The 21,791-nt window shown below is 40.5% G+C and overlaps 1 protein-coding gene across 1 annotated transcript in view; it reads left to right on the forward strand.

The window, feature by feature from the left end:
* UST (uronyl 2-sulfotransferase) overlaps window positions 1-21,791 on the forward strand; it is a 103,116-nt gene that overhangs the window by 13,245 nt on the left and 68,080 nt on the right. Inside the window, exons 2-3 of the mRNA XM_009281547.2 lie at window positions 5,300-5,455; window positions 13,440-13,519. Of these exons, the coding sequence (XP_009279822.2) occupies window positions 13,440-13,519 (80 nt within the window). The 5' untranslated portion in view covers window positions 5,300-5,455. The remainder of the gene's footprint in view (window positions 1-5,299; window positions 5,456-13,439; window positions 13,520-21,791) is intronic.

The raw sequence follows: 21,791 nt of genomic DNA on the forward strand, positions 1-21,791 counted from the left end.
CACAGGTTGCCCAGAGAGGTGGTGGATGCCCCATGCCTGGAAACATTCAAGGTCAGGTTGGCCGGGGCTCTGAGCAAGCTGATCTAGTTGAAGATGTCCCTGCCCAGGGCAGGGGGGTTGGACTAGATGACCTTTAGAGGTCCCTTCCAACCCAAACTATGCTATGATCCAGTGACGCATAGAGAAGATCATGCTGTCTGGTGTGCTTTAGAGTTGGTTAATTTCAAAAGCTTGTCTCTGTCCTGTGTCACTACACTCTACAGGTGGATCTTGACATAACTGGATCTGTGTGGTTTAGCTGGGGAAGAAGGCGGCTAACTAGTAATTTATTTTGTTTTCTCTCTTTTTCATCTTTTAGTCATGTTTTCTGCTGACATATCTTTGTGTTAGCAATTCTTCATTGGAATTGCTTTAAAAGTGAGTAAGAATAAGTTGATATTTGTTTGGAATGAGATTTTATGCCACAATTCCTGAAGTTAGGTTTGGAATACGTTATCTCTTAGTGGCCTTAGAGTTTGTCTTTCAATAGGCCATGGCAGGCTTGTGACAAACCTCAGTTAAAAAGAGGCATCCGATGGATCTAAGAAGATCTCAAAGCTGGTGACTGAATTAGCTGATCTGTCTTCATGAAACCCACCATGTGAGAACAGGTATTCTCTGGAAATGGTAGAAGCTAAGCTAAAAATGAAATGCATGGTGGGTAACAGAATTCTGGAATTTGTTGATATAGCAGGTTGTGTAAGAAATTCTTCAGGGAACGGGCAAGGATGTGCCTTCTAACATCCCATATGCAGTCTTTGGGGGCATTGGAGGAGGAGGAAAGATACTGGAGAGAAATGGACTGCTGACAGTGCTCAGGTTTGCAGGTGCCTAACAAGCATCTTCCACCACTCATGAGCCAAATGGGCCATTGCTTTGACCCGGTAAGCCATTTTTAACATTCTTATAATTCTGTCTCAGTTCAACAGGAAAAAAAATTGAGAGGTTGCACTGGGAAGATGTGATGCTATATAGAGATGTGCAATGTCAGCAAATGTTTCACTGCTTTCATGATCTTACTAGTTTTGTCTGTGCTAGTTGGCCTCATTCACCTGATAAACACAGAGCACTATCTGACCACAGGTTAGCGTCTGCTCGGAAAGGAGAAGCCAGTTCTGGCACCCACTTCTGGCCCCTCTCATGAGTAAGGACAGGGGTCACTTACTTGCAGAAGTTGTGAAGATAATGGATTGCTTTCTGGGAACATGTATGCCTGACATGAGTTATTTGTGTGGGCAAATTGTACCTGGGCTGGGAAAATTTTGGCAAATGGGCAAAATTATACTGGATTTGACTCAGTAAAAGCGGAATGATTTAGACCTTTGGGTGGATCCCTAAATTGTTGACACTGCAAGTAATTATCCAGCCTAATTTTTTTTTAAAGGGTTTACCTGGAGACAAAGCCACCACTGAAGATGGAAGCCTGGGCTTTTGTCAGGCTATCTGAGAAATGGCTGCCCTCCTGACACTGGCAGAGCTACCCTGCAGAGCTGCTTGACAGTTGTCGTCCGTAATGCAAATTCATTTTGGGATAAACTTGCTTTTTCTTCTTGATTTCATTCACAATGGTTCTTGACATCTTTAACTATGGAACAAAAGAAAAAAAGCTCAGTTTGAACTGACAAGTAAATTGTTATATAACTTTCCAAACTCTTGGAGAGTGCTGTTGTAATTATACTCTGGGTTTTACTTTTTTATAGCTGTAAGTACTGATTCATATAACTCCGAAGTGAATTATATGTTTGAATTGTTTCTGTTACCTCTGGGCTTTGATGCAGTGCTCAATAAAGTCACTCTGTAATTATTTTGAAGTTGTGTATATTGTTACATGAACATCATGTTGCCAGAGCATCACCTCAGCAGTTAGTCACTCTACATTGTAAAATAAAATGTAATCCAATTAGCGTTTCATAAACCTCCAACTGCTGTTTTCCATCTTGTTTCTGCTAATATAAATAGGAGCCTTCTTTTCAGGTCCCTCCTCTGCCACCATCTCTTATATCGTCTGAGTCTGTTGTGAGTATCGTGAGGGGAAAAGAAAGAAGTTCCTCTCTGAAAAAGTTTTCAATTTCTTGCATTTCTAGATCTGCCTGATACAAACTCAGGTCTCTGGAAGAAGTATTTCTTCTTCTAAGAAGTTACTTAGACATTTTCTAAAACGCAGAAAGCGGATTTGCAGCGTCCTAAGGGAACTGGTCACATTAAACAAATACTTGCTTATGTACCAAAAGCCTGTGTGCTGCATGGCTTTGTGTACTGGGCACACCCTCTGGTGTATTTAGGTGTGTAAGTGGAATGGTGACGTAAACAGACGAAACATGAGCAAAGCTTCAGCAGTGCATCCTTAAAGCTAGCCACATCCAGCAGTGCTGCAAGTGAAGTTTTGATTACCGTTAATGACTGTGTTCTTCTGAAGCGAGCTTTGAGCCTGTAGCGCTTATCTTGAATCTTGTCTGGTTTTACCTAAGTGCATTCAGATGTTTACTGAATCAAGGCATTGAGATACTGGCCTCCTTTAAGCTAAACAGTTGTCTGAAAATAATAGCCCTTTATTTCAGTTTTCTCTATCTGCAATGAGTATTTGCTTATGGTTTCTTTTTGGGGGTTGCCATGGTTATCTTCTGTGTGCAGAACAGAATTGTGCTATGTAGGAAGGTGAGTTTCAGAAACAAAGGTGAGAACTGGCCAAACTTGGTAGCAACTGTCATTTTTTTAGCTGGTAAAGTTGTTTGTACTTAGAATAGAGACTTTACAAAGGTCTGCTTTAATGTTGTTTCATTTTTTAAGAATGGTATTAATAAGATTCACCCAAAGTTACTGGCTAATCAAGTCAGGGATTTAATTAGAACTCGAATGTAATCTGGGTGCAGCAGAATTCCACTTGAAATGAATGAAGTACCAATGAAGAAAATATTTTGCTCGCTATATTGCAAAGTGCAACTCTGCTATGAAAATCAAAGCAGTTAATAATTATGAAGCATTTTTAAATGTTTCCATAGCCCTACAAAGTCTCATCATTTATCACATTTCCAGGATGCTAGGCAAACACGTGCTATATGTGCTCTTGCTTCTTCACTGGCACTTGTCAGTGTCTACTTAGCATTTCTCTTGAAGACTTTCACATACTTGCACAGCAAAGTATGCCAAAAGTGTATGTCTGCGCAGAGGAGAAACTCCCATTCCACAAGTTCAGTGTTGTTTTGTGGAGAATGCTGCAGGGCTGTGGCAAATACTGATGCTGGTTTTTGTTACGCAAAGAAATGAATCAAAAAGGGGACAATCTAGAACATGGCTCCTCTGTGTTCTTGCATAAGAAAAACTTTAATGATGGTGTCCCTGGTGTTATAATCAACATAATAAAATGTGTTCAAATGTTACATTAGCAGTTGTTTTGGAAAAGGTTAGCTATAGCTGTAGCACAGACATGTTAAATTCATCACCTTTGGAGTTCTCTAATCGTTGAGGCTGGGATTTTGCATTTCATAGGAAGCAAGGCTTCTGAAGGAAAGATTGATAAGGAATAAGGGGGCTAGGTTTCTCATAGAAAACTCTATAAAAACGTTACAAAACAGTAAGACTTGGTGTGTTATGTGGGTTTTGTATGAGCATTGGGAGGCCAATGTTTACTTGCTGAATCAGCAGATGTGTTGTCCTGGAACTTGGAAAGCTTAACCGAGGCCATGATCACTAAATACCTACCCCCTCCCCAGGTAATTTGGAAAATGATGGCTTCCATGTTTATGTTGCAGTGAAGGATATCTTAAAGATTGCAACCAGTAACAATAGTAATGTTCGTTTGGTCGTGAAGTGTAACATTGATAGCAAAGCGCCAGTATGTTCCCATTATATGTAAGGGAATCCAGATTTTTTCCTTTTATTTTTTTTTTATTCTAGTGTGCAGTCCTCTTTGAAAGTAATCTGAAGGGTTGCCTGGGAATCATTTTGCTTCCCTGATGAAGATCTACTAGCTGTTCAAATACCATGAGAAGTGCCAGAAGCCCATGTGCCTCATCTGACTGCTTTTATGTTAGAAAACCTTCTGCTGGGAGAACATGATTGCATCAACAGCAGAAGTAACTATAGGTTGATACACACCATCACTTCGGCATGTGAGCCGTTCCTTGCGCTGAACACATGTCGCCTGGAACCCAGGTGCAGTCCCTGTGTTGGGAAACATTTTGTGCCGTCGTCTTAATAGAAAAATGAGCTTTCCGTAAGTGACTGCCATATATGCACTGCTGTGGATGAATATCTGAGCTCCTGACTATGTTAGCCAATTTAAAAGGCTTGAAAACAGATTGCTCTTGGCCTATATTATCAGATGCTGCTGCTATATGCTATACGCCAAATACTTGTCTAGTGCGATAGTGTGACTTCAGAATGCCTTTTACTGAAAGAAGAGGCCATGGATATCATCCAGGAACAAAACAAGGCTGCATCCAGTGTACTTCAAGACAGTGAATTACTACTCGCTTGTTCTGGTTTCCTGGGGAGGGGAGCATGGTGCAAGAGTTAGCGTGGGCTGGAGACCGTTCCCGGGGGGCTGGTTGGATGTGGCTGTTCTGTTTTGAGGTTTAGTGAACATTACCTGTATGGAGGTGATCAGGCTGTGCCAGTTGGCCTCCAGGCCACCTGTGGCCCCCGTGTTGTTTATTCCATAAGTAAGTACCTAGCCAGTGGCATGATTTGTTCTCTGAGTCTCTTTGGAAGATTCATGTTTATATTTGAAATTGAAACAGTTGATTAATTCTAGCTCTGTACAACTGGTGGTTGGTTGGGTTTTTTTTCTTTTTAAGCTGAAGTTTTGCAATTCGAGCATTCCTCTTGTGTTACGTCAACTTCACTTTGAGTTGCCAAACTGTGGTGCATATTCACTCCTCTTCATTCTTTGTGCTTTGTGTGGGAGGAGGTCAACTAAAGCTGACTATTTGCATTGAGGTTACAAACAGCAAGCTTAAGCCCACCATCATCTTCACTAGAAGACATCAGCAGTGGCTTAGTGTTTCTGGAGTAGCTACCAATCTGCACTGTTACATTAAACTGGATCATGAGAGGGAAATCTCAGCTTGCCACCTCCTGAGCCATGTGTTTCTACTCTAAAGAGCTTCTAGCTTGCTGGTGGAAGTGAATGCTTCTGACCTGGGCAGGGCCCTAGAAATTCTCCTGTATGTATCTGTTGGCTTACAGTCAAAACATGCAGAGGTACATAGAAACAAAAATACCAATATACTGACTCCATTTTTTTTCAATCTTTATTTAGGTACTTCCTTTCCCCAGCCAGGTGGTCTACAACAGAGTTGGAAAGTGTGGGAGTCGAACTGTGGTTTTGCTTTTGAGAATTTTATCAGAGAAACATGGATTCAACCTGGTTACATCTGACATCCATAACAAAACAAGACTGACCAAAAATGAACAGGTAAGTTACTCCTGCTCGTCTTAGATCCTGTTTTCTTATTATGTTTGTGAAACTCAGAAACAAAGGATTTTGGTAGCAGAAATCGTACTGAAAAGGTGTACTGCTACTTTGACCTGAGTAATCAGCCCGAATTCATCATCCTCTAAGTGGCTTCAGTTAATAGAAGAAATGGGTGGTAGAGCCAAGAGCAACACGATGTGGAAGCTAACCAGAAAAACTAAATTCCAGTGAGCCAGCTCTTGAATTTAGTCAGCATAGCAGTTAGTCTAGCAGAGAGGCAAGAAGGGTTAGTACAAGTGAAGTTAGGTGCTAACAGCTTCTGGGGCCTGTATTAATGTATCTGCAGGGCGCAGCCATTTATCATATAAGCGGGCCAGCTTATTCAGACCTAGCTTGGGTCTCTTCAAGCAGAGCAGGAGTAAATAATAGCCAACAGGGTTGTTTTTTTTTTTGCTCACTTTCTTACTTCACTTCTAGTAATCACTTGCTTCAAAAAGTTGTTTCCCAGGGCGATGCTAACTCATGTTGCTATAATCTTGAGACGTCCTTGATCCTATCTCAGCCTCTTGCTCATCTACTTTTTTCACGTTATCACACAACCCTCACTAAAGCAAGTAAAAATACCACATGAAACCTCTTTACCTGTGCACTGCTTTTCACATTCCCTTAAAGTTGTAGAGGGCTTTATTTTTGCAGCTTTGATTACACAAAAGATCCAGTTATTTAAATTCCCTTGTATTTAGGGTAACCGTGTACCTTCTGTGAGTATCACTGCCATCAGTAAGTATTGATGCAAGTGATACAAAAAGCCTCAGACTCCAAAGTGTACAGATGTAGTCAGATGCCGTACACATGACTGCGTTGCCCACAGCTGCTATTTTGATCTGCTGATCAGGTGAATGCCACAATAACTGCCTGCGTCACTCCTAGGAATAGCAGCCTGCGAACCACAAAAGGATGTGTGCGATGATCAAAATACGGACGTGGGCCTGCCAGTGGCACTGTGCTGTGATTGGGAGTGATTTATTTGTAGCCTGTTTATGAGCATAAGTTTGTTATTTTAGCAATTCATTCCAAATGGAAATTCGGGAGCAGATACTACTCCTGTGGGTCCTACCTTCCTGCCTTCCAAGGTGGCCATCGGGGTCCCTCTGGCAGCCAGCTCACCTAACCCTACATGGTGCTCAAGTTCAGCCCGAGGCGGGGACCGGCTGGCCAGGGCTGCCACGCCAACCCAAAGGCTTCTGTGCACAGCTAGGTACGACACCCCGGTGAAAGGCTGTGGGGGGAGGACAGTGACCCCCCAGTGCCCTTGCCCGTGGCCAAGAGAAGGGGCAGAGCCCTGGGCTGCAGCTACTGCAGCATCCCTCTGTGTATCCCACCAGCAGCACCATGGAGCCTGGGGAGTTCGCAGAATGGTCCCGTCAGGTCGGGGTCAGACTACCCTGTGCTACACAGCCTGCCTGGTTAGTTTTTCTTCTTAACTGTTGGATATGGGATAGGGGATTTCTGTGGGTATGACTGCTTTTGTGTTTCCGGTTGTTTGGGTTTTGTTCTGACTATGTCCTTCATCGAGTTTCACTGCTGATTGGGAGACACATCATAAAACCTAAAAACCTTTCAGGTGTTAATAATCACCAGCTTTCACCCTCATCAGCTACTTTGTTTCAGTTCTGTTCTGCCTTTCTCTGGTAGGTGGATTGTCCTTTATTAAACATGATGCAAGATCACATCTCAACAGTCTTCTGTGCTTTAGTCCAGCATGTGGAGATTCCACAGAGGCCCAGACTTATTTTTGATGCAACCAATACAATGACAGAGGATAAATATCTGCATTACTTTTTGCACTCTAGAAGCTGTTAGGTTGTTAGACAGCGAATGTGCTGGAACACAGATGGTGCTGGATGTATCGCTACAGAGCTGATGATTTACTCTATAGATTGCCCTACTATAATTTTGAGTCTCTATTTTAATTTATGGCTTATTTACATAGTTACAATAGGTTCATAATTTAATGAGTACTTTTGCTGAAAAGTGCCTTTGATAGCCAGGAAACATGCCTGGAGACAGTAACTGTTCTGTTGTTCAGGGTATTTTTAGTTGTCTTCTAATTTTTTATGAGCAGAATATGAAAAAATAAATTATTTCTCCCACCTTTAATGTGGTGTACATAAGAGGAAGTTAAGAGAATGGATGGTCTCAGGCTCAGGCATTGTAACAAGAAAAGAGAGCTGGGCTGGCCTGTAGGCTCCCAGCGTGAGCTTGGGCTTTGCACTCGAGATGGTAAGTCTCTCTTCCTTCTGTCATTTGTCTGTCCTGTGTTTGGTTAAAGCCCTGATCCAGCCAAGACTTTTCTGTAAATATTTAGCTTATGCAGTCTGCTGTTGTTAAATAAAGTTAAACATGTAGGTGTTCTTAATGACTGCGGAGATTGCACGTAACTGGAATCCATATTCTCATTGCCTTTTCCACTCTCCTTCCTACTAAGAAATTTTCCCAAATTATGTTGTGCCTGCTTGCAATTAGAAGTGCAGCCTTTGAACGTCTATGGGCATAAAGGAGTGAGTTCTGGAAACAGATGAGTTAATCTGTGCCTTAGCATTTGCTATAATATTTCCAAGTAAATTAAATATAGAAAATAATATGTAGTATTCTTGTATACAAGGTCAATCTAATTGATGTGGCTTTAAAATGACACACGTACTGTTGCAAAATGAATTCTTCCTCTTCCCTGAGTTCCCCCCCCCCCATTTTTTTGCATTCAGAGAAGTAAGAATAAGTATACTTATAGATATGCAAATACTGATCACATATGGGAGTAATTGATATTTTATCAACATATCGTTTCCCTCTACCACCCATCCTTATGGCTGTGCAGATAGCTTTATATATAATTCCAGTTTAACACACTAAAAATCCATCACTAATTTTTCTTAAATGCTCTTAAAGACAGAAAATTGGTCATAGCAGCTTCGGGAGTGTAAGAAATTCTTGAAACCATTCCAAATTTTTGAAAGCTGAAAATGAAGATCTAGTCTCATTCCTGTGAGTTGTGAGTTGTTTATGGAAATGAATACCGAGATGAAAGTGATATACCAAATACCTGTAGATACTTGTGCCTCCTGGACCCTACATGCCTTCAGTAGAAACCAAAACCAGTAGAAGAAAGTAAACAACTCAAAAGAAAGACAGATACAGAGAAATTCTTGTCCTATTTGTATCAACGTTAGTGGAGACCGTAGTGTCATCCAGCTGACCTCTCTTGAAAAATCCCAGTTGCCTCACCATTTTTATACATTTTGACCTTGAATTTTCTCCCAGTGAAATACAGGAGCTTAAAAAAGTAGTGACATTCTGGCTGTGTCTGGGCAGGATTATTTTCTGGTTATTTTTTTGTTCCCAGTACAATTTACCTATTGCAAATCTCGAACCAAACGGGACTGCTCTGAGCAGGCAGTGCAGGCGGATGGCCGTTTCCAGAAGAGGGAAAGAAGGTGTCCTCTCTCACAAGTCTGAGTTGAGTTTCTGTGCAGGAACAACGCTGTGGCTGGAGCAAAGCCATCCTCCACGTTTCTTCCCTTTTGGGGAGGGCCCCATCCAGTCTCCCGGAGTCATTTCACTGTGCCATCTGCTGGATTGTTATTTACAATGCAGCAACAGCCGAGTACAAACACATGGATGATGCTGAGCCATTACAGTTTGATTTCTTCAGTATGGCCAGCTGAGATCCTACAGTGGTAGTGTAGGATAATAGACAAGGAAAAACCTTTCCCCTTGGAGTTTTGCCTCTTGGTATTCTTGCTCAGGCGGACTTTAAGATTTAAAAATAGCTTATGATTTACAGGATTGCCTCTGCTTGCAGATCTGGTCTTGTTTAAAGGTCCTCTTTAAAAGTCAGTGCAGAAAATGAGTTTTGGAGAAAAATTTACAATAAAAGCTTAAGCAAGGAGTCACAGTGGTAGAAAGATGTTATGCTAGGGAGCAAATTGGCATTTAGGCTAAAGACTGATGCTTGCAATTAATTGGTGTTGGGTGGGAGGTGGAATTGGTTTGGGTTTTTCATGGCCATGTAGTTTATCTTTAAATCCCAGATACTTCTGTCAATGGCAGAGCTATGCCCTGGGCTCCACTGGTGGATGCAAGCATGTGGGCACAGGGTGCCACCACCTGCCTCTCTCCACATGCCTTTGTGTCCTGACATTTCCCTCTCCCTGGCTCATTGTTTAGCAGCATTAACTCTCTGGTGCAATTTAGTTAATTTCAAAAGCAAATTACTATCTCTTTCAGCACTGTCTCAGTGAAACAACTAAAAGTTAACTCCCACAGGCGAGCTTGGGGCAGCAGCAAGAAAGAGGAATAGCTCTTTACGGGCCCTTATTGTAGTGGGCATGTGCTCCTTCCAGTCTCCCCCCAGATATTTTTATAGCTTCTCCCTCCAAACATGGATGTGTTCTGGTTCATATCTTCCCTAACGGTGTTTGCCAGGGTAGTTTAGCTTCTGCTGCTTATGCTTTTTCATCTCTTTTCAAACTTAGGTTGGTTTAAGACCATCTCCCAGATGATCTGTCCTTGTATGTATATCTCTCTCCCGCATCACCCATTCCATCCAAAGGTACTTGCTTTTCTCAGCTCTCATCTTCTGCTCACTATTCCTCTCTGTGGGTGCTCTACACTAATCAACTTGTAAAAAAACCAAACAAACAAACAAACAAAAAAACCCCACAACACAAAACCCAGACAAAAAAACCACCAAACCCAACAAAAAAAAAAACACTAGAGACCTTACTCTTCTGGGAGACATTGGAAGATATTATTATTTATTATGTAACATAATCTTAAAAGGAGGGCTGATCACTAGGTATTCCTGACCACTGTATTTGGCTTGTTAGGCTGAAATCAGTTCAGCACAGTGGGATCAGAGAGAGAGAGAGGGGCCCATGGGAAATACGGCCACAATTTGCATGTGGCCGTGAGCCATTACAGTTATTTATTTTTCCCTCCTGACATCTGTGTGTTGTTTCTGTTGAGCCTTTCTTACCCTTTTGGCAGGGTTTTTAAAAGAATGTTTTTTGCTTGTTTGTTCGTATGCACATTGTAGCTCTGTCCACATCTGCTTACAAGTCCAGTTGATCATTAAGTGTCTAAATATGAAGATACTTTAAGTCAAAACAAAATTCTGTGTCTGCTTTGGAGTAAGCTATTATCATAGCTCAAGAGATTGATTTTGGTAGCAAGAGATTAAAAAAAAGCCAGGAGCCAGATGCTGTCCTGCTCTCTGTGCATCTTCCCAGACTCTCTTTGCTCCTGAGGCAGAAGTGCCCCTGGTAGTCCGGCAGCAGGTTGAGATGAGCCTGACACTGACATCGGGTGAAGCGCAATGGGAAATGTGGTGTTGGTGGTATAATGTGAATCAGCCTGGCGCTAGCAAATGGATAGCAGCCACAGGGTGAGCTGAGGGGCAAGGGAGGCTTGCGTGGTACTTTGTAGCACTCACGTGTACTCACACACACATGTTTATCTAGCAGTATTATATTAAAGCTGCCTGTCTTTTTAAACTCAGTGGGATTACTTTGTATGGGTATACTATCTTTACATCTCCATATTTATACTCTAATGATGGGGTTTTGTTTATTCCCAGATGGAATTACAGTGGTGACCGTAGTGGCATGAATAGAGTTTTTATCCCATATCAATAACTTCCTTCTGCCATCTTCCTTCTTTCATTCATGCAGATACAGTAACACGGGTAAAATGCCAATATAACATAAAGCTTCATACAGTTGTGAAAATTTCACTTCTCCTGTAACTCGTCTGGGTAAAAAAAAAAAAAAAAAGGTGGCAATTGATACATCTGATACCCAGCCTCTAGAGTCTCCCCTTGTTTCATTCTGCAAGGTGAATGAATATAATTTTTTAGCAGAGAGAGTTATCAGTCCTAAAGAAGTGTCGACTTACTTGGTTTGCTAGGAAACCTTTTGTCTCTTTAGAGCATTAACAAACAATTCTCAATTACTTTGTGCCAATTATTGCAAAGTTTCCTGGGCTTTCTAATTCTGGTCTGGGCAAGCTCTGTTCTTCAGGTTTATGAATTTCTTGCTCGTAGCATTTATATTGTACTGAAGGAGCTGTATAAAGACCTGTTTGTGCTTGAATCAAACAGTCTAGAGTCCAGATATGACTGACTGAAGCAGGGGGGCTATTCCCTTCCTGCCCTTTTTTTTTTTTTTTAATAACACATCTCTCTGTTTTCTCTTCTTTCTCTTTTCCTTTCATATCATCTTTCTTTTGGTGGTCTCCTCTTCTTTACGTTCCATTCCCTTGGGTTTACAGCCTTTCTCAGACCTAATATGCCTTGATATACAAGGTCTATATCTAATATGCCTTGATGTACTTGAAATAGTTTGACAGGAAAAGGCCCATTCTGAGAGGATGGACAAACTGAACTTTTCGCTTCAGTGCTCATCGTACGTGTATGTGTATAAAATTGTTGAAGGCAGAGGAAAAGTAGGGAAAAGCGTATTAGTCTGTGCACTTTTTTATTTGGTCCTAGAAGTTAAATGGCTATAGCTTGTGTTGTCTGAAAGAAGGTGGCAGGTTATGTGTCCTAGGAAAAAAATGGAGAATGAAAGACGGATGAGAAGCAGTAAAATGTGACAGACAGTGTAAAAACCATGGCAAAATACCATTATATTGAAACTGGGAAATAGAAGGAAAAAAAATTGACAGTTGCTGTCCCTTAAATGTAGTTTAATATTTGTTATGGCACGGACATCATTTTCTACCATGCTCTTCAGGCTTTTACTGCAGTAACTCATCACATGCCAGTCAGTTTATCTTGACCACGTAACAGGCTGGACCCCATGTTTTTCCTTTTTTTGTCTATGTCAGCTATAACATTCAAGTTTTAAGAAATAGAAATTTTTTTTAATTAATGTCCCCTTAATGGTGTTTAAATTTAGTGTATGAATTGATATGACTCAAAGCAGAATGTTTGGTTCACCTTCTCTTATCTTTTTTTTTTCAGTTTATGAATTTTTGTTACTTTCTGTATTACTTTCTATTCCTAATTTGTAAAATCAATAAACCTATCATTTCAAATGCATTTGTGTTCAGTGTCCGTAATAGAGCCTGCATTTGAGCACAGAACAGAAAATCTGAAAATAAATCTTAGGAAATTAATAGTAAGGAAGCAAAATTAACCAGGACATCTCCACTCTCAATCATGATGCTCCACTAGACACTTTCTGTTTCCTCTAGATCATAGCTGGAGCTCAGCTTACACAACATAGATATTCATATCCATGGTGCGCAGTCTTCAATATATGCTGTTTACATTATTCCATTTTAGTGACCTGAAAACTTAAACCATTTATTTTCTTAAAAAAATTAAAATGCGGTGAATGTGCCTGAACTAGAACGTGGCACCATCTTTCTAAACGTGCCCATTTGATTTGTGCTCTCAATTTGCTGTAATAGTAAAAGGAATGGCAAGTGCCAATTTCTGTATTGAAACAGGCGGATCATTCAGTGTTTTGCAAATGTTGGCAGTTTTTATTGTTATATGAAAATGGTCATTGGCTCAGCTCCCACTTTCTGTTACAGTTTCAGACACTTTACATTTTGGCATTCTTGTGAATAGAGCCAGTGTCTTCAGAGGGCAGCTGCCACTTGCAAAGCTCTAGTGCAGATTTAGTCAGGGTTTAGATTTTACCTTTAGTTTATGCCTTTCCTTAAACTGATACCCACTTTTGGAAGTACATAAGCTCCATGAGAGCAAGGTGGTGTCTGCAGCTTAACCTTTCTTGCTTAGACATGAAATAGTAGTTGTGCTATCTTGATGAGTGTTTCAAAGGGATGGTGGGGAAGGAGTTCCTGAGTAATTCAGACTTGAAAATTACATCATCATATGTTGTTTGAGAGTTATGTTTGTCTCAAAATGTGCATTGATGTAACATGGAAAATTTGATTTGTTAATTCTTTTTAGATGGAATTGATTAAAAACATAAGCACTGCTGAGCAGCCATATTTATTCACTAGACATGTTCATTTCCTCAACTTCTCAAGGTAAGGCATTTTTTCAGTTAAAAATCTTTTTCATTGTTTTCTATTAATTGTAATACATAGAACATTTTCCCTCCTTTTTTATATATAAACAATACAGTGTACTTTTTTTTTCCCCTCCTTTCTGGCACTGGAAGTCACATTCATAAGTTGGGGTGTTTTTTTCCTGCGCTCTCTTTGCTACAGAATAGTTATGTACAGTATGTTTGTGAAAAGCCAGGGTGTTATTGCATGCCTTTGCCTCCGAGATGATCTTGGGTTATAACATTTCTAGCCAACATGCATGAGATGGTAACTTGGGTCTTTAAACTGTGCACTCGTGTTTTAAAAGTGCACTGTTGTGAATATTTCATTTCTGTATAGTCAGATACTAATACAAGACTGAAAACTCCACTGAGTTCATTAATTTTGTACCTGGAATAACTCTTCACCAATTTAACCAATTTAATTTTCTTCTGACAAAATAGTCCCCATTCCGCAGAATTATAATTTCACGGAATTATTTATAAACCATGGAAACGGATTATGCTCTGTGTCCTGGGAGTGCAGTCCCTTCTGGCAGCTATTTAAAAGTACGCAGCAAGACTCTAGAGACATTTATAGCATGGAATGTGAAGAAAATTGAATTTGGATGAAACTTCTGAGGAATTTTTGGAAGGATGCAAATGAGTGGTGCCAGTTAGCATTTAGCCAGGACACAGAGGTTAAAGATGGACTGCAGATGGTTATTGCCCAGGCTGTAAATTTAATTTGGAAATTATATTCAGGAACCATGCCATCTGTGCCACTAGGTTGGACTCCTCACATTTAGATAAAAAAATTTCTGTAGAAGTGTGAATTTTCTGCAAATCTTTGCAAGAGTTGCGTAACTTCCCAGCATTTTGTTTACGTGGTAATGTCAGTGCGTGTCCTTTGCACGTATGGCTTCAGGCACAGGTAGACAGTGTAGTAAGACATGATAAAATTGGGGGGGGCTGTTTTGTTTTTTTTTTTTTATAAAATAAAATATTTTGAGCAATGGGAAATTCACTTGATATATAACTTAACTATGGGCATGATTTTGTTACTTGAAAACAAGAAGAGTTAAACAAAATTACGATCTTCCGTGTTCTCTATGTTGATTCCATGAAAGTTCCATTTCTAATGTATAATCTTTAAAGAATAAAACTCATTAGACTAGGACTTCAGATCTTTGGTAAATGATCTCTTCTCTCTGCTGAAATGCAAGATCAAACCAGTAGCCACACCTGAGGGTCAAAGGGATGTTTCTTGATTAAACTGATTTTTCAGAGATGGTACGCAACATCAGGTACATGAGAAAGAGGAACATCGTTACCTCTTGCTCTCCCCAAAATCCCATTTTTTATACATATGGTAGGTACATCCTTGCCACATAGGTAACATATTTCTTCTCTAGTGTATCCATGAGATGAAATTGCTCTACATTTTTCTTCCACTACAAATTTGTGAAAATATATAAAAATTATATAAGATGTATAAAATTATTTGCAGTTTCCTTTTTGGCTGTTCCTTGCAAACCTGAAAAACGTATTTTTTGTTTTATTGAGAGGATACTTGGTTTAGCAAGTAGCTGTATAGTAGTGAAAAGGCTGATGAATCTTTTAAATGAGACATCATTGAAGTGCAGCAACATTGCTTACTTTTGGTTTAGCATTTCCTAGTGTTTTCTGATAAATTAAACATTTTTGAGAGTTTTGTCTCTAGTTTCAAAATTTATTGGCGGTGTTACACCTAATAGTGAAGTAGCATGTTGAGTATTTTCTCTGTTCTGTAATTCTAGGGTGATTTTTTTTTTTTAACTGAATTTCATTAGGAACTGGAGTGTCAGGTAGTGATTTTGCAGAAATTTCAAGAATGTGATTTAAATACACATTCTAAATATTACAGTATTGCAAAAGTGTTTTAGTTTTGCTTGATTTTTTTGAAACTATTCCTTTATAGACCATCTCCAGTGGATAGCTGAACTCAAATTGTCTGTGGACTGTGGTTCTTCCCATTTGCCCCAGCTTTTCTGCCAGCTCAATGTAAAAGCTGTGCAATACCCCAGAAACTAAAAGAATGAGGGTCAAAGTATCAACGTGGTGTTTTCTGGCTGACAGCTGAAGACCTTAGACAGCCGCTCGCCGTGAACAGCCAGTGCAGTGGGGAGTGGGACGGATGTGCAGGGACGGGTAGGAGATAACCGACTCCTGACTGCAGGCTTAGGGCAACTTCAGATCCGTGAAAGGCTCAAAGATCAGCTTGAAGATTGAAGAACCCTACTTTGGTGAAACCCCTTGCTCTTTCCCAAGGAAAGGGATGAGGCTTTCTACATGCCATTGTAGCAGAGCCGTTACTGGAAATCATGAATTTTTGCAGGGGCAGCCATCCTGGGCATTAGTCCAGTGACCAAACTCGCTTCTCGTTTGGCATTTTATACCTTTGAAACCAAGCTTTTGTTTGCAGGAAGGGATAAAGAACGCTTTATTCTCCTCCCTCCTGCATGTATCGAGCCAGCAGACGCACAGGAGATAGAAGGCATGTTATCTTTGCTAGTCTTTTGGTAAGCTTGAAAGTCACTGTTGGGGCAAAAGGAGTCTCTTCCACTCACCTTGCACTTCTCTGGTTGAGTGCTTTCAAGATCTGTAGGGATTGCGTTAAGCCATTTAGAGCATATGACCAAGGTACTAGAGAAGCAGAGAAAGTGTAAGCAGAGTCGTGCAAAACGGGAGTCTGCTTTGCTTTCGCTTATTGGTGCTTCTCAGCTTCCCAAACAGTAGTAAGAAAAATAAACTTGGATTTTTGTTTAACATCACTGATGTGAATAGCAGCAATGACAAATCACTTGGACTTCCCCCCTTTGCACCCTGCACCTGCTTATAAACCTGTCAGCACTTAAAGCTCTCTGATTATTCAGAAAAGCATCATGGCATTTACTTATGATTGTTTCCAACTGAAGAAAAAGGGACTATATCTTCTTTCCAGAAAAAATCTCCAGTGGAAGTGAGCTAAGCCCTCAGCGGTGAATTTGAGCACACACATGTTTCTGAGGCACCATTAGTTTTGCTGAACAAAGTTCTAAAAACTTGAAAATCTCATCCTGACCTAAATGCTTGCCAGGGACGTTTTCCCCTTGTTTTTGAACAGTGTTTTAAGAGTGCCTGCTGGTTCAGCTGAGTAAATGAATCCTCATTTACTCTCCTATGTCTTCATCTTTTAGTTCAGTATTATCTTTTCTCAATCCAAAGTAGTGCAAGGAGGCAGACAAAAAGGCAAATCTTAAAAGGACGCATTAAAGCAAATCTTATGTGAATTTTTACAGACATAAATCTAATTAATTGCAGCTTCAAATGGAAGATGAACAACTGTTTCTTGCTGCTCTTTGATGTGGGTGAATTTCTACATAGCACTTATCACATGAAAAGCTTTTATTCCCAGTGGTTTGCAGCTTCTGTTCCCAGTCTCTCCCATGCAGCTAGGGCTAGCTTTAGGAGACAACCCAGTGCCTTGGGAGGGTGGCTACTCCATCCAGTCCATTTTGGGACGGTTTCTTTTGGGGAAGGTGATGCTGTTTATTGAATTCTCCTTTACTTGTGATTCCTGGGTGAGGCTTTTCCTTGTGGCTCCGTGGTCATTGTCCTTCTCGTTTCATCATAAATGCTCAGCTGACCTCTCCATACCTGGCTTGCTTCTAATACCCTACTTGGAAATGTTCTTATACGCAGAGGTAAACATTTAGGTGCTTTTTGGTTTCATACTGGCTGTTGCTACTGGGGCTAGCCCAGCATGGGATTTTCTTGGTCTTGGTTGGAGAAAGACTATTTCTCAGAAGTCTTCCATGAAAGCATCTGGGCTGCATTTGAAGGCATTGAGTTACGCCGCCTCTGCCACTTCCTTGGGCACTTGGTTCCAGTTGTCTGTCAGCTTTATTGTCAAATTGTTGTGGCTAATTTCTAATGTGAATTTCTCTGGCTTTTGCTCCTTATTGACTGAAGTGCTTTTTTTTTTCTTTTTGTTCTCTGGTGTATCTCCCCGTGCATCTATCTGCCGCTGCCGTCTCCAAACACCTTTCGCTCTTCCTTTTGATCACAGGTACTCTCAAACCTCTTGCCGGCGGGTGTTTTCCTCATCCATTTAATAAGTCTGTGACTCTTCTCAGAAATTTCTCCACTAGTTCCATAGTCTTTACTAAGTGTAAGCATCAAAACTGTACTCTGGACCTGTATCAGCTTCACTAATGCTGTATATGGTAGAAAAAAAACCTCTTTGCAATTGCCATGCTTATACCTTCTAAAGCTACAGTTGCGCAAGAGCAATCTGGGCTTTCAGGGTGAGTTGTTTTTCCAGTGTTTTTCCTAGATCCTTTCCTAGTCACTGTTTACCAGGCTGCCATTTCCCATTCTGTAGAAATGGCCTTCATTCCTTATTCTTAGATGTGTTAATGAAGGGGGAAAAAATGAACGACATGAAGCATGCAAAATTACTAGCTGCTGTCCTACGGCAGTGGATGTTGTGAAATAGAAAATTCTTTGAATAAAAAAAAAAAAAAGAAAAAAACAAATTCTTCCTCAATATTTACGTGTACTCAGAATGCTGAGATTCGTTGGCCTATGTTAAAAAAAACCACAAGAAGAAACAAAGAACTTTTCTTCTCATGTGCCCAAGGAGCTCTAGAAGTTGTCAGTCATAACCTGTGCTGTGGTCTGCAGTGCACGGGGCAAAGGCACCCACCTCCACTTGTGCGGAACTCAGGAATTCAGGAGGTTTGCCTCCACGCAGGGATGTGTGACCAAAAAGGGCATGTTGCAGGACGTGCAGGATGACAGCTATAGTTTATCTTTGTCATATTCCAATTCCTTTTCAAAGTCAATGCTGCATGTATTTAAAAAGAATCGTGGGAGCCATTAAATTAGTAAAAATAATGATAATTTTTTTTTTAATCTCTTTCTGAATTGAAGTTTATATACTAATGTTGCTGGGAAAAGCATCCGAAACGTTAATCAGAAGCAAATATTAAAGAATGTCTGTACTCTAAGCAGGTAAAGCTTTATATGCTGATACATTTGCTGAGATTGCAGGTGTTCTTGGTAGATCCAAGCAGAACAGTAAATAACCTGCAGAGAGACAAAAAGCTATTTCAGGATAGCTGCAGGTTGTTCGCTGTGCCTTATCATAAACACCGCTTGTCATCTATTTATTTAGCCTGAGAAAAAATGAAGCAGGAAGAAGCTTCAAGTTTGTGGAAACACTTGACCTCTTAGTAATCTTCTGCTGAATTAACTAACAGTCTTTGGGCAGCTACTCAAGATGCTCAGCATGTGCTCCAAGTGTCACAGATTTCAGAGAAGCAGAAAGAACGTTTGCAGGAACGCACAGGGGGTGGTGAGGCCATGGCTTTGGGTCAGGATGAGTCAGGGATGGGGAGAATTGCGCAACTTCCATTTTGGCCATGGGAAGGCAGCTTTCCTCTCTCCAACACTGAACCGTTATCTTCGGAGCATGCACTTACGGACCCCGGTTTGGGCAGAGTGGGAAGCTTGGCCGCTCCCTCCTGTCTCAGGGTAAAGGAAAGTTACAGGATATGTGTAAAAACCTAAAGACGTGCCTCTGTCAGTGACTGGTAAGTGACTTTTGCTTGTTTAAAGGCTGGCTGATTAGGTCAGGGTAAAGTCATAGGAGGGAGAAACATTAAAAAGACCACCCAGAGAGAGAAACAGGCTTTTTCATGTCTCACTGGAGCCGTGAATTCTTTACTTTCTGCAGTAGTTATAGGCCACTGGGGAATGATCTCCTTTAAAATTTCCTATGATGTGGTAAGGAGATACAGAGATAAAGTGTGGACTCAGTTTAATCTTACATTTTAATTAGCCCTTATAATTCAGTTCAGTATATCTTATTTGTTCGAAGCCAGGATGAATTATCGCCCAGCATTAGTATGTGAGGAGTCATCCTTTCTGCGCTGTCGGGCTGCTGCCCTCTTCTTCCTTTCAGCTGCAGTTTAATATCTGCGGCGTGTATTTAGCATCTGTGTGCATGTGCTTGAGAGGAGGGGACAACACTTTCCTTTTAGCATAATTTTCTAAGGAAATAAGACTCATACAGCAGTTCCAGCTGTTCTGCGTGTCTTTCCAGTTTCCCCCCACGCCTAATTCCTAAATAATTTCTGAACCTGTTGGCCAGTTTCAAACCAAATTTGGAAGGCCAGTAGAGGACTCAGAGGCAACCACACTGCTGCAGGTACATCTGCTGAAGGGAAAGCCAAGCAAAACAGAGCTACTGGACCTTCTGCTGGGCTACAGCCAGCAGCCCCCTCCCTGTGCCCTGCTTGGATGCCAGCCCCAGCTCTGCCGTGTCCCTCTTGCTTGGTGCATGAGGGGTGTGGGGGGACAGGTTTTGGGGAGGAGAGAAAGATCTTTTGGGTCTTCTGCTTGGAAGGTACTTGCCTTTAGTCCCTGGAATCAACGTAAGAAATAGTTCTGGTTTTCTGTTATTCATTAGCAGAGTTAATGTGTAAAGTTCTTGTTTTTCTTGAAAAAGTCATTTTTGGTGGACAGTCTGTATCAGCATTACTGATTTTTTTTTTTTACATTACTTTTTTAAACAGACACAGTGGCCGACACTAATAAAAATGAGTAAATCAGGCTGCTATAGCGGCTGACAGTGTCACATACAGCAGTGCTGATCAGTTTGGACACTTTCCTTCAACTCTGACCTGAATTCTGAATTACGGGTAGCAGTAAATCACATGCTATGTGAAGGCAGAGACAGACAAAGAGAGATTCAGTCTGGATAAGCCCAAAACTAAACTTAGTTTCTGAATATTGTACAGGGTTTTTTGTTATTATCAGTTTTGTGTTTTTTCTCATGTAGAAGCAGCTCTAAAAATTACAGTTTTAACACAGCACTTCGAAATTACAGCACTCCCTGTTCTTGGTCTCTGTAAAATGTGTCCGTATCCAACAAACAAAAAGGAGGTAAATCTTGAAGAACTAACTTGACTATATGTCATGCGAATAAGCTGCATGTTCGAAAGCAGGAGCGCACTCTGTGCTGACAGCGTGGTGTTTGAAAGCCTTACATGTTAGCTTGTTGATCGTTTGTAAGGGTTGGATGATGCATTTACAATTTTTTATGGCAAATAAATATCTTGCTTTGCCGTGACTTAACCTATGTATGTGTCTTTCGTCCATTGATTTGGAAATAGAATTTCACTTTTAAATATTTTTTTATAGACTGGAAAGTAAAACCAGGGTGGTCTGTGATGCTGTTTTCATTGACTTAAAACAAAGTCATGGGATATTTGTCACAACACTAAGATATATCAATAACTTGAGGATTCTTGCTTCTCCCTTTCTCTGGAACAAATAATACCACACAGAGCGTAGATATTTTGCAGAACATGCCTATTATGTGTTTTAATTGTGCTCCACTAGCTTTTGAAAACAGCGTGCTGGGCAAATGTGTGGAGCTGGCATAACAAGATGCTGAATGTCCCTGACCCTTTGAATGCAAACTCAAGTATACTTGCATGAACGGCAGTAGTTCAGTCAGTTCGTACTGATCCTGTACAGCTCAGCTGTGGGAGGGATTGGGCTCTTTGAAAGCCTTCTTGAAACAATGATTGCAGCCTAAGATTATCTACTAAAGTAGTTTCATGTTGTGGATTTTTTCTCCTTTAAAAAAAAAAAAACGTACACACCTAGGAAATGTCATTAAAAAATATGGTAACAAAAAAATTATTACCCTCTGGGTAAGCTCTTAAAAGGAGGGAAATGTCAGCTAAACTTACGTGCACGGCCTTAACACTGTGTCTTTATGTGTGTTCATTATAATCTATACTTCTTGCTAACACATCATGAAACACTTTCTACCGTCATGTGAGGTCTGCCTTGTAAAGTACACATTTCATGAATGGCCACATGGTGCTGTAATCCCTCCTACATCTTTTTTCCTTCTTTATACTACATTTTTTTTAATGATGTGAGTGTGTAATGATATTTTTAACTGTGACTTGATGGAAGGCTAAGCACAAATCTAATGTGCAGTTTGACCTTTGTACGGTCTAAGGGCTTTTTTCGGGTTTATTTTTTAAAAAAAAACAGTGCTCTATGGTAAGTTTTTCCACAGATTTTAAGATTATCTGATTTAAAATTTATTTACCTAGATTTCCTGTGTTCTTCGCATAATAGACTTTTTAGCTTTCATTCAGCTAGTAATAGAATATTCTCAGAATGGAGATGGTTGCTTGCAATTTAGTTACTGAAGGTGGGATCTG

Source organism: Aptenodytes forsteri, unplaced genomic scaffold (assembly GCF_000699145.1).
Source record: "Aptenodytes forsteri isolate BGI_AS27 unplaced genomic scaffold, ASM69914v1 Scaffold82, whole genome shotgun sequence".
In the NCBI taxonomy this organism is placed as follows: domain Eukaryota; kingdom Metazoa; phylum Chordata; class Aves; order Sphenisciformes; family Spheniscidae; genus Aptenodytes; species Aptenodytes forsteri.